Source organism: Gallus gallus, chromosome 1, assembly GCF_016699485.2.
Source record: "Gallus gallus isolate bGalGal1 chromosome 1, bGalGal1.mat.broiler.GRCg7b, whole genome shotgun sequence".
Classification (NCBI taxonomy): domain Eukaryota; kingdom Metazoa; phylum Chordata; class Aves; order Galliformes; family Phasianidae; genus Gallus; species Gallus gallus.
The window spans coordinates 159,707,588-159,721,079 of NC_052532.1; the positions used below are offsets into that span (position 1 = coordinate 159,707,588).

Genomic DNA, 13,492 nt, shown 5'->3' on the forward strand with positions numbered 1-13,492 from the left:
AGCTGTATAAATATTTTACTTTCACCATCCATCATCACCTTTTGGGAATATATGTATATATTCAGGCAGCAAAATAAAGAGCTACACAAGGAAAAAAACTATTTCATGCTGAAAATGAGTATTAGCCCAAATACTTGAACACTGACTGTGTTGGTCTCATTAAGTAATGCAGTAAAATCTAGGAAGTTCATTTGAACCCTCAGTGGAATTTGGATTTAGTAGATGGCCCTGCTAAAATTAAATGTACAGCAGGAAAGATAAAAAATAGTAAAAATGATAATAATAAAAAAGCTAATTTTGAGGAAATAGAATGATATAGATAGCATTCTTCATGGCAGTATCTTAAGAGATGAGAAGATGGATGACTTCCATGCCATGGCGAAGGGATGGAACTCAAATATATAAAGATATGCAGTCTGTTCTCTGTGTGTCATAAAATCGGTCCAAACAACAATAGCCTCTTGGGGAGAATCTGCTGGCCTGGTTGGTCATGTATTATTGTATTTGGATCCTCTCCATTTTCAAATGTTGACTTTTCATCTGTGACCAAGGAATGGAATCTGTATTATAGAGGGTAAAACATAACATTTACTCTTTATAAATTTATTAGCAGAACGTGTTTTTTTTTTTTTTTTTTTTAATTTTATTATTATTGGGTGGAGAAGGTAGTGTTTGTTATTGTTGTTCTTACACAAGAAGGTTACTGTCTGAACTTGAACTGTCTGAAGTTGAGAATACAATGTGTAGTTTGTGGTCTGTTTCCTTATTTGATTGTTTGTTTTTAATGACAGAATGAGCTAAACAAGAAAAACAATCCAGACACTAGGTTGCATCTTCTATATCTCTAAAAGCTGTGATACATTTGACTTTGTTTGTCAGTGAAAGTTTATATACAATACAATTTTATGTTCATATTTGCTGGTATATCCATCTTTAGAAACAGGAAGTACCTCTGGATTATCTAGTGAGGCTACTTTTATTTATTATTTTTATTATCAATACACGTTTCACCCAATTAAATATTGGAAAAAAAAAAAAAAAAGAAAAAGAAAAAAAGGTCTATGATAAATAGTACAGCTAGGTTTTTATAATCAGTGAAGAGAACTGAAGGTTTGAGCTGTTCACAGGGTGGCACTGCACTATTCCTGACCATAGCAGCCACTTTGGAACAGCTGCTGTGGCAGCATCCTACTCTCTTAATTGCATGGACAGTGTCTCAGCTCTGTGACTTGCCTGCAGAATGGTCCTCAACACCACCATATTTGTCTTTTCATCTGCTTATAAAAACTAGGCAATGCTAATCAAGCTTGACCCTTAGTATGTTGCAAACTCTACAGTTAGATAAGGTGCACACCTAAGTCTGTGCAATACAGTTAGAAAATGGACTGCATGCCATCTTTTACAGACAACTGAGTACTAGAATCTGGTTAAATCTGTGACTGGAAGCTACCAAAATGAGCTACCAAAACGGGCTATAACAAAATACGTTCTTATTCTGAAATATCTCAAAGCACTAAGACCCAAATAAATTAAGTATTAAATAATTTCTGTATAAAACAACTAGAAATACAACAGTAGTAATATTCAGCTGAGCTGATTTCAAGAGTGTGTTCAGATGGCAAGAGCAGAGAGGCTTAATCGTAGACTAAACTTTCAATTTCCAGACAAGTTGATTTGGAAGACTACATGGGATTACTGAAAACTCTAAACTACTAAATGTTATTGAAATTCCTTACGTACTTTCTCTAAGTGTATTTGCTTAGTCATAGCAGCATGCAAACAGCCTTCTGGCACCAGCATCTAGTTAAATAGTAAAGAAAGCTTTTAGTTCATATCTGCATAAACAAGCGACAAAATTCCTTCCAGGGAACATGTAAGTAAACAGGTCTAGGAAAACATATGCTGTCGTCTCTGAAGCACTGTAAAACAATTTCAAATTTTAGAAAGGTATAAAATCTAGAAAGTTGTCTTGCCCTAGACAATGCAAAGAACTGAGAAATTTGTCCAGGCTGCCTGTGTGTCAACATGTGGACTGCAGGGTACACTACTTAGAATCACAGAATCACTGAGGGTGGAAGAGACCACTGAGACCATCTAGTCCAACTGTCAACCCATCCCAAACACCAACCCATCTGATCTGATCCGGTCACGTTAGGCTTTGTCTAAAAATAGCTGATAATTATTATTATTGCTAAATAGGCCATGTCTGAAACAGCAGTAACATGTTTCAAAACACCCCTTGACATCCAGTGCTGCCACAGATTGTGGTGTTGTTATTTGCTTGTCACACTTGAGCAGGGGAGGAAGAGATTTCATATTGTAACATGTCTCCCAGTCTCCCTAACTGTGCCAGTAGCTGCTGTTTATTTATTGGAATGTTTCTAATTGCCACATGCTCCAAGGAACTGAATGTTTTTAGAAGTAAACTTCCTCCTGTAACTTGGGACTTTGCTCCACATCATTTGCTTTGTCCAGCTCTGGTTGGCAGTGCATCTCTACAATTGCTCCTACTTCTTGAACACGTACATGTGGAAAAGCATATATGTGTTTATACACGTATGTCAATGCAAAAAAAAAAAATCTTTTTAGCAAGACTGAAGTTAATTCTGGTCTGTGGGAGAAATGAATCTGAATCTATCAGAAAGAAAAGGGAACTGCAATGGAGTCTCTCATATTTCCAGAAATATTCTGAGTATTTTCTGCACAATTTTTGAAACAAAAGACAGATAACCTTTGTGTAATCAGCCTATAGGTATAAAGTAGAGAAAGAAAAGCAGCCCATTGCAATCATTCAAAACTGGGACTTCTTGGCATATATATGTTAATTGTACTCTTAAAATGCCAACCAGTTATGAAATTCAAGGTATGAAGGAGGCGGAACATTTACTTCCGTAACCCTGATTCAATTTAGGCATGAAGCATTTCAGTCATCAGAAGACTGAAGCAGTTCTGTGCAGAAGCAGAATTTCAAGTACTTGAATAATCTTGCATTCCAAAATTGATCTGCCCATGGAGACAAAGAAGTTGTCATGCATAACCTTTGGAATTGTACTTTGAATCACCTAGAGTTTAGTGGAAATCATCTGGATCACTTAAATATTTCACATAATTGAGTAGAAAATCTTATTTTTTGTCTGGCTTTCCTGTCTGTTAAGAAATTGCTTTACTAGGAAAATAGTTTGTTGAATTTCTGTATTCTGAGCAGTACCTTCCACAAATCCCTTCTCCTCAGTTGACTGTCCCTCTTGTTGTTAATAATTCTAAAGTAAGTAATGATTCTAACAGCTTATCTTTGGTAAATAATGAAGATATAGGCTAACCTTACAGTATTATTTGATAGAAATAATGAAAAAGAAGCTAGGACAAAACAGAAAAAAAAAACAAAAAAACATTTGGCACTTGACCTGCACTTGAGTACAGAAGGTGGGACACCATGAAAAAGAGAGAAACAACAGGTTACAAGGTACTGGTGATAATTCTATAAAAAAAAAAAATGCAGCAGCAGTGGATACAGGGACCTTGGAAGCAGGTAGCTTGGGGGCATGACATTATTTTAACAGTACTGATTCTTTCAAGTGGAATAGGCATGTAGTAAGCTACTGAAAATATATTTTTGTTGTATTCACTGAAGAAGCTTTCTGTTAATAAACAATATCTAGAGACCACAAGTAGCATAACATGTATGTGACTTTTCAGTCTTGGATTTTTCTTACCAGACTATAAAAAGAACAGGTTCTCATTCATTTCACTGATATCCAAGGAAAAAAAAAAAAGTCAACAGTATATATATATTTTTTATTATAAACTGATTTGCAGCTCTTATATTTATTATACACAGTAATTACAAAACCTCCAAGAAATGTAATAATGTAATTTCAATTCCAATATATATAGGAAAGGCTGTAAAAATCCTATAGCCTCAGAAAATATCATTAAGTAAAGTAACCCATGAAAGCTTTAAAAAAAGCTTTCTGTATTTGAGCTTAAATAGAGCTGAAAATGTTATGACTGTTGTTCTTTTCTGTTTAAGAGGTAATATGAAAAGTTAAATAAATATGATATTCTGAAACACAGCTGTGACCATGTGAATCCACTGCACTTAATGTCAGTACCCTCAGGCAAAGGGTATTATTTTTGTTTATGTTGAGAACACAAAGTCTCGCTGATTTGAACTTATCATCTTTACTCTTTAACACTGAAGAAAGAATTTTCTGGCTTCAAGCAAGAATGTTTTAAAAAAAGCAGGTTGAAAAGCAGCTGGTCAACACACCAGAAGCTACTTGCTAATTGCAGCAGTAAGTTAATCAATGAAATAACAGTTTAGCTTCAGGGTACAATAAAAAGTGATAAAAGACCACACCATTAGGGTATGACCAGCCATTTAGTGGCATACATATTTTTCTTCTTACACCTGTCTGCCTATGAGAATGCAAGTCATGCATCTGCTTGTCAGCTATTAAAAGAATAAAATAATAACAAAAAAACATTTTGGGGTAAGACCCGATATAAATATTTACAAAGGCAATTTAAAGGAGTATTTGTTATGCATTTTTGTGTTTGCTTTCAAAACACTGAACTCCAGAGACAGATGGCTTATACAGTTTTATCAGCATTTGTATCATTATATATTCAAGCAGCCAAGACTGATAACCAGCCTCATGTATTACAAATTGTTCAGAGCACATATACCTTGAAAAAAAAAAAAAAAACATATCAAGAAAGTACTTCACTGTGGAAAACACTTGATACAGAAAATTCAGTGACATGTTTATGAAAACAAGTTAACGCAATTATAAACTTAAAGCAGCAAGAACAGGTTTTTAAGTAGAGTCGTTGTATGTAGTAATGAAACAACTTCAGAAAATTGGGTAAAAACTACCATTCATCTGTGGTGGAGGAGAAAGATTATTATTATTATTATGAGAAAATTCCGCTTCACAATGCAAAGCAGCCAACTCTTCTGGAGCTACCCATGGAAATGGAAAATTTCCATCATACTCTCCAGGATCATTTCACTCTATGCTATTGACTACCTGAATGAGAATCTTAAAAAATAAACTGTTTATAGTTGAGAATATTACTACACAAAATCTGAAGAAAACCATATTGTTAAATGTTTTGTTGTTGTTGTTTTTATTGTTGTTTTTTGTAAGTGAGGTCCTTTTTTTTTCCTTCTCAAATTTTATTTTCTATCTTCTTCCAGAGTCTCACAGTAGGACATTTTTAAAGTCCTCTAAATTGTCATCATTCCCATAATTATCAGTGACAGTTACAAAAACATCATGTTTGTATCTAAAAGCCTTAACTGGAAATGAGGTGTGAAAAGCACTGCACACATTATGAATGAAACTGCCTTCTCCTGAACCAGTAAACACAGCCACTGTAGCAGCTCATCGGCAACATTATTACTTAAAAAAAAAAAAAACTTCTCAAAAAACAAAACAAAAACAAACAAACAAACAAAAAAAAAACACTATGGATTTATTTTCCTCTTGTAATGTCTTAAAACAATAGTGGTCAAATATATATTTTAAATAATGTAAGAGATGATGCTTTGCATTTTTTCAACTTCACAGTATTTTAATAAGGCAAGTAAATTTCCCTTATATCTTACAGAAGAGAAAGCATGAGTTAGAGCACTTGAAAATTTACACACTTACTTGAGTAGAAACCCAAACCTCTTCCCAAGTCCAAGCAGGCATTTCATTCACAGATATTTTTGTCCAGGCAAAGCAGAAGTGTGTCCAGACCTACACCAAATCTCATGTCTTTTTCAGTAACCATTCAAATGTAGCTAAAGGAAGAGGGCTGGGGTTGCCCTGGAGTTCCTAGTCCTCTCATGAGAGGGGAAGGCCTCATTGCCCACAGCTGTCATTTGACTTTGACACCAATTTAAAAAAAGGTAATTAGTCCCTTGTGGAAGCTTCCATTTCTTATTCTCTTTTACTATAGTGGTCAATCTGAGTTCTATCATCTTCCACACACTGTAGAAACCTCCTGGACTGCTTCCTCTGTGCTGTATTATGTTTCCAACTCATATCAGGGAAGTTGAAGTCTCCCATGAGAATGAGGGCTGGTGATCGTGCGACTTCTGCAAGCTGCTCAAACAATGCCTCATCCTTCTCTTCATCCTGATTAGGTGGTCTATAACAGACCCACACCAAAATGTCTCCCCTACAGGCCTTCCCCCTGATCTTTATCCATAGACACTCAACTTCATCATTCCCAACCCCAAGCTCTTCAACATCAAAACACTCTTTAAGATAAAGGGCCACACCACCACCCTTCCTTCCTCATCTATCCCTTCTGGAGAGCTTGCAGCCATCCATCACACCACTCCAGTCATGAGAGCGGTCCCACCATGTTTCAGTAATAGCAACTGGGACATAGTTAGCCTGCTGCACAAGCGCTTCCAACTCCTCCTGCTTGTTGCCCATGCTGCGTGCACTGGTGTAGATGCATTTCAGCCAAGTCATCTGCCTCACCCCCCGCTGAAGCATTGTTCCTCTAGGCTCATCTCTGGTGAGCCCTGTTTTGTCCCCTTCCCCCATCATAGCTAGTTTAAAGCTCTTTCAATAAGCCCTGTTAGCTCCTGCACTAGGATTCGTTTCCCCCTTTGAGATAGGTGGGTTCCACGCACAGACAACAGGCCAGGGCCCAAGTAAACTGCCCCATGATCAAAGAACCCGAAGTGTCTGCCTTGACACCAGCCTCTGAGCTATTCATTTATTGCTTGTGCTTTCCAACCCTCGCTGTGTCCACCACGGCCCCTGAAGTTATAGAAGAAAAGATCACTTGAGTTCATACTCCTTGTACTAAATGCCCTAAACCCCTGGAATCTGTTTTCATAGTTTGTAGGCTTCTCTGAGCAATTTTATCATTGCTCACCTGAACTATGAGTAATGGAATATGGACCAAACCAGCCATGGGAGCTTCCTGGTTGTGTCCCTGACCTGGGCCCCAGGAATGCAGCACACTCTCTGACAGCCCAGGTCCAGTCTGCATACGGGGCACTCCATTCCTCTGAGAAGGGAGTTGCCCACCACAATCACCCTTCTTTCTTTCCTGACAGAGGCAGTTTCAAGGCATGGGGGTGACCACCTCACCTTAAGGCTCCCTCTTAGGCAGATCCATTGCTTCACCTCTCATCTCCCCTTCAATTTCCAGCATCTGAAACCTGCTGCTTAGAAGGAGCCGGGGAAGTAGGCTAGGTAGGCAGGAGAGGTACCCATGATGCTGAGTTGGGACTCTCTTTCAATTGTCCTCATCAGTCAGGTCTGTCTGACTGTGACAGGGCAGGGGGTCAACCACTTTTCTGGGGGTATCTCCCTGACATCCTTCCCCCCAGAATGCCAGCGCATCACTCCACCAGTCGATCTCCCACTCACACTCCCTGATGATCCTTAGTATCTACACCTCCTCCTTGAGCTCCACCACTAGGCTGACCAACTCATCCACCTGCTCACACCTCACACAGGTGGAATCTCTGCCATCCTCCCTAGGCAGTGGCAGGCTCAGGAACTCCCTACAGCCAGAAACCTGAACAGCTATATTTCTGGGCAGGTCCTACATCTGGGTCACCATGCTCTTGGAATAAGCCCACTGTCTGGTGGCAACCATGTTTAGGCCTGCAGTCTCAGAGACTGCCAAGAGGAAAACCTGTCTCCTGAGCAAGGAGAGACAATATTTACAGTACTTATTACTTAACCCACCTTCCATGCCCACAGCTGCAGCGCCATATGGGCAGCGCTTATTCACTGAGCCTCCCTGTCCACAGTAGGCATCAACAATGGTTACTCACCATCAATAGGATATTTTGTGGGTGGAAGCTAGCTCCCTGAAGCTATTTAAAGCCTATTATCAGGTGCAAACGTTAAGGGCAGATGATGACACGTTTGTAGGGTATTAAAATTGTGTCGCTGAAGTGCCAGTCCCACCCCTGCTGATTCAGGAGCCTACCTACAAGCTGCCAGCTCCCCAGCAGAAGTGCAGCACTGTTGCTGGCTTCAAAAAATCCTAAAAAAAAAAAAAAAAAAGAACTTTTTTGTTGTTTTTTTTTGTTTGTTTTAATCTAGATCCCTTGCCCAGTGCAGTCTTACCTGCTCTGAAGCTAGTCTCTGCAGCAAATTTCAGTGTTCTCTAGAAAGTCTATCAGCTCAAAGATGGTTAAAGCAAAAGGGTGCTTAAAATCCATTCTCAACAACACCAGTACTCTAGCACTGTTACAAAAGAAAGAAATACACGTGAAGTGAATCTTCAAAAATGTTTAACATTTAGCTTAGAGGAGCACATTTTGCCCTAAGTAAAATAAGTTTATTAATCATTTATTTTTTAAATGGAAATAAATGTCTTATGTCTTGACATTTATTTAAATGAACAGAAGAAGATAGCATATCCCTTTCAGATCTGTAGTAATGAAGGCTCTGCTTCTTACTTTTTATTCCACGACAGATTGGAAGCACAGAGTGCATGCACTGTATTTCTTGGAATGTGTCATTCTGTGGTTAACAGTTTTCTTTGTGTATTGAAGGTTTTAATCTCTGCCAAACCTGTACTCTTTGGTCAGCAAGAACATACTGTATTGTGAAAGTGAGCAGGCTGGAAGTAGTTCTGAAACTTCACATGTTCTTCCTCTGAAATTGAAAACAAAATAAAACAATAACAACAAAAACCAGCATTAAAATCAAATTTCTATTAACACACTAATATGTAAATAAATTCTTATCTTTTAATCTATAGATTAACTTTGGAAATGTAAACAATGAAGTAAGTGCATTTCCTTTACTTATTATTACTGTATTTGCACTAAATGCTTGCCTCCGTTTGATCATAACTGCATGTTACAGTGAACAGCATTATAGGAAGAAACATGCCTTTCTCCTAGAGAATTATCATAGTTCTCATTTTAGAATCAAGGTTTTTGGTTCTCCTGGTTCTCCTTGAAATCTCAGGTAACTCTCCACTTTACACTTTTTTTTCTTTTTTTTCTTTCTTTTTTTTCTTTCTTTTTTTTTTTTTTTCCCTAATGGTTCTGGATTAATTGGTTCATTTTATATTGACCTAAATAGAAAGTGGCATTGTGGCATTGATTTTGTACATTTTTTTGTGTTCTAGTCACAAATTACCTTTGAACATGCAGAAATAGATCTGATTGCATTTTCTGTGTGTGTGTAAAAGCAGTAGGTTAATAACAGAACTGACTACTATACATTGTTATATGGCAACTTAAAAAATGTGAAAAAATAGCAATTGTTAAATTAATTGGGATAACTTGAGTGCTCAGGAAGGGACTTGTTACTGTGGGTAATTTATTGTACATGCATAGTGTACAAGAGTATGAAATATTCTTCAGCATTGTAATGCAGAAATCTTTGTTAGTGCCCTCTCTTCTTTTGCATCTCAATTATACTGTTATACACAATTACTTTTTTGCTGGTACATCACTGACATATTTCTTGATTTATACCACTTTTCAAGATGCTTTGTACCTTCACTTTTCCTTTCTCCCTGCTAAAATTCTTTCTCAAAAATCAATCCATAATTTCTTTCCTGTTAGTGGGCTTTTTAATCAAGGGAAAATGTCTCTAGCTCCTCAAATGTCTACAAAATTAGCTAGCTGATTTACTCTGAAGTCGAGAAAGGGTGTTCTAAAAATCTTGCTCAAAATTACAATACAGTCAGCAAAATATATTTCAGATACTGAGAAATATCTCACAAAGACACATGAAGTAGTTTCTCTACATTTTTTACTGGCTTGTCCTTCCTCATAAATCCAGTCTGATTAGATGAAGAAGTTTAGTCATTTATGAATACAGTATGACAGAGAGGAACTTAGTGCTACTGAAGATATGGGTGACCTGTCTGCTAGACTGCAAGATGCTTGCAGCTGGACAGCTGTGTCCTCAGTGGTGTGTGGAAAATGATGAAGATATTTAATAAGCATAGTACATTACTAATCTTAATTTCAGTCTCCTGTGCTCTATTATTTCTGACTTACAAATAGTTATGAGAACAATTCTTTGTGATGAACAAGGTTTATATAACCTTCCTTTTTTGTTTACCTCTTGATTTTTATGGTTGCTGAGATGTGTGTTAATGGTCAGAAAAAAATACATTTTTTTTACTCAATTTTCTGTTGCAACATGTTGAGGTTTTTGCAATATTTTCATGTTTTCATAGTAAATTCTGAAAAGTTTAACTTCTCTCCTACTTTTTGGGAGTGTGTATGAGAGCTTTACTTACTGGGTAGATGTCTAGAGCTATGTACTAACCTATATTGTACAACAGTAGAAATATAGAAACTTCGTAGCATTCAGATAATACCTTTGGGCAGGCACATTTTCAGATAGAAAAATGTTTCTTAGATTACAGGATGTTCTTAAGTTGCCAAAACATTAAAGGCATAAGGTAAGAAGAAAGCAAAAGAATGCATCCAGACTATAGACCTTTACAAGGAGTATAAGTTCTCACCCAGCATCTGCAGGAGTGATATTTTCACCTACCTAGTTCTGCATTCGCAGTGTGACTTAAGAGTTAAGTTTATTCAGAGTAGAATCTAAGACAGATAATTTAGGGCTAATTTAATCAACTTCTGTAAACTGTGTATGCATACGTGTAGAGACTGTATGACCAGAGAGTACATGGCCTACAAAGCAACCACTCCAATACAGTGAAAAAGTATCTAGGATTTATCATGAACACAACAGGTTTTGTGAAAGACACAATATTTTTTTCAGAATCATTGTTAATTTTCTCAGGAAGTATATGTATACGTCACATCAAATATCAAAATCTAATATTATGTCATTTTTTCTCCTCTCTCCCTCTTTCTTCTTTCTGTTTTGTTGTTATTTTTGTTTGTTTTTCTTCTTCTACAGATGGGCCTCTTGGGCCAAGAGGATTAGCCGAAGCTACAGAGATGTGTACTCAAGAATGCCTGGTTTTGGGTCATTCAGATAATTGTTGGATGCCTCCCAGCCTGGGTCCATACCAACAGCCAAAGTCTCCTCTGTCTACCTTTGCACCTCAGAAAGAGTGGGTTAAGAAGGACAGATTAGTTAATGGACACACACTGACCAGGACCTGGAAAGAAGATAGCAACAGAAACCAGTTCAGTGATCGAAAGCAGTATGGTTCCAGTGAGGGCCATTTCAACACTGGTAATCACATGACTGACATTCCTCTGGCCAACTTGAAGTCTTATAAACAGGCCTCAGGAGCTGCTGAGAGTCCAAAGGAGCACCAGCTATAAGAAATGGTTACTTTGGGCCAATGACTTTAGCCTACTTAGACTTGCTAATACTGTGTGTGTGTGTGTGTCAGAGCTTTATGTACTGGGTGGACCTTTAGAACTATGCTTTGCCTAGCAGAGATATGCATATCTTTATGTTAGCACCGTGGAAGGTATGATGTCCTGCAAGATGAAAGAGTTCCTACTAGTTGTGTGGTTTTGTTGAATAGACATGATTAAACTCTGCAGCAATCTCTCCAGCTTGAGAATATTCTTTTATTGTTTGTTTGTTTGTTTGTTTGTTTTGACCCTGGACTGCTGCTATGAACAACAGAAGATGCATTTTGAGAGTGGGAGAATGAGAAAGTTCATTGGATTGCAATGATTGAAAAGAATATACAGTTAGAAAATTGTGCTTTTGTTGACATTGACCTATGCTGGGACCATTATACTTGAGAACATATTGTAAACAAAACAACTGAAACTGTAAACATTAAACCTATTGTGCTATTAATGCTAGTGGACACTTATAAGTCAATCAGTGTTCAAATACTTGTAAATAGAAACAATTATTACTTACAAAATTTGTGTACTTATAACATTCACTTGAAAAGATACGGTAGCATATTTCTGTGTTTCAGAGTTGCTTTTTACTTTCTTTCATTTGCTTCCTGTTGTTTTGCTTTCATTTTCAGTGATGGTGTTTCTGTGTTAGTAATCTGTCTGACACACAATGTTCCAAGGAACTCAAAACACTCGTGTTAAAAGGGAAAAAAAAAAAAAAAAAAAAAAAAAGGATTGATGAAGTGGGAGAGAAGGTTGCTGGTAGAAAGGAGAGCAAGAAAAAATATGAAAAAATGTTATTCTCCTTTCTAGTAGTTGCAAATGATGCTGGCATTAAGGTAGATTTTTTTTTTTTTTCCAAGTCTTAAGCAGTGAAAGGATATATGTAAGGGCTTTAAAAAATTGCAACTTTTTTTTTTCTTTTAACTTCCATTCTGTTTCATAAAACAGGGAAACTGCAAAGCAGAGGAGTATTTAGATTTTTGTTGATGCAGTGGGTAAGGGTGAATTTGGAATCCTTGATCAAGTTAGCTGCAGTCTGGAATTTAATGAGTGGCAGCTGACATTGATCTCAGCTGGAATTTATGAAGGAAATTATAAAGAAAATATAATAATCATGTTTTTCCAGTTGGGCAAGTGTGTGTCTATACCTAAGACAGTTTGTACTGCTGAAACAGCAGCATTTGTGTGGATCTTCATCTGCGTTAATGTTGTAGTAACACAAGTGTTTTTAGACCATAGCCAGAAAATATTTAATGTGTTGTGCCTTCATGATGTAACAGAGCATTCTCCTGGTAGGCTAGTTGGGGGAAATAAAGGGTTAAATCTCTAATTATTGCTGTTTAACTGTTTGTTATCATAGTTGGTCAATGCCTGGCAGGTACCAGTATCATGTCACCTCCGTCAAACCAGCAGAGTGACTACTAATGTTAATAAGATCTAAGTTGCACGCAAAGCAAATCCAAATCCAAACATTCTTAGATTGTTTTTGTTAAAGCATGACAGATTATTTACACAAATAAATAGCATGCAAAAGTTAAAAAAAAAGTCCTTGCAGAAAAATAATAAAAAAAAAAAAAGCAGAAGTTAGTTATGCCACAGTGAAACATCAATCTTAAAATAACAGTTAGTTAACTTGAAGGTGGTTTTATTCTTACCACAAACACATTTTTTTTTTCTTCTTTTTTTCTTTTGTATATAGTAGTTCACATTGTTTTCTTCCTCCACAATATAAAAGGCATTAAATGGGTTAGGGGTGCATTGCTTATTGCAGTACATATGTCAGTTTGTGAGGGGTGTTTGATGACTTTGACAGAATAAATATCTAACCAGTTATCCTTGTTACTGCTTTGCCAGTTCAACGTTATTTAGTTATTCAGCTCTTGCAATAAATGTTCTGAATTTCTGATTGTGTTGTGTTAGTTCTTGGGCAGATGCCTAAGGGACTCTATTCCTGTTAATTTCTTTCTTTCTTTTGTTATTTGTTTGTGTCATTCTGAATTTCCAGGTTTTTATTTAAGCATATCATGGTCCATTTGGTTCTTATAGATATGTACTAGAATGGAATATACACAAATGATAAATTCTGAGGGCCATATTCTGTTGTTCCTGTAGTAACAAGTTTATTTAAAAGAAGTTCTTTAAGTAGCATAAAATTTTACTTACCCAGCACAAAAATGGCATAATCTGGTTGAGATT

The 13,492-nt window shown here is 36.8% G+C and overlaps 1 protein-coding gene across 4 annotated transcripts in view; it reads left to right on the top strand.

The window, feature by feature from the left end:
* The window catches only part of PCDH9 (protocadherin 9), a 706,189-nt gene extending 692,990 nt beyond the window's left edge, over positions 1 to 13,199 (top strand). For all 4 annotated transcript variants that reach the window (XM_040671942.2, XM_416995.7, XM_004934725.5 and 1 more), the window contains one exon: positions 10,878 to 13,199. In XM_040671942.2, the coding sequence (XP_040527876.1) occupies positions 10,878 to 11,251 (374 nt within the window). In that variant the 3' untranslated portion in view covers positions 11,252 to 13,199. The remainder of the gene's footprint in view (positions 1 to 10,877) is intronic.
* Positions 13,200 to 13,492: the final 293 nt, after the last annotated feature.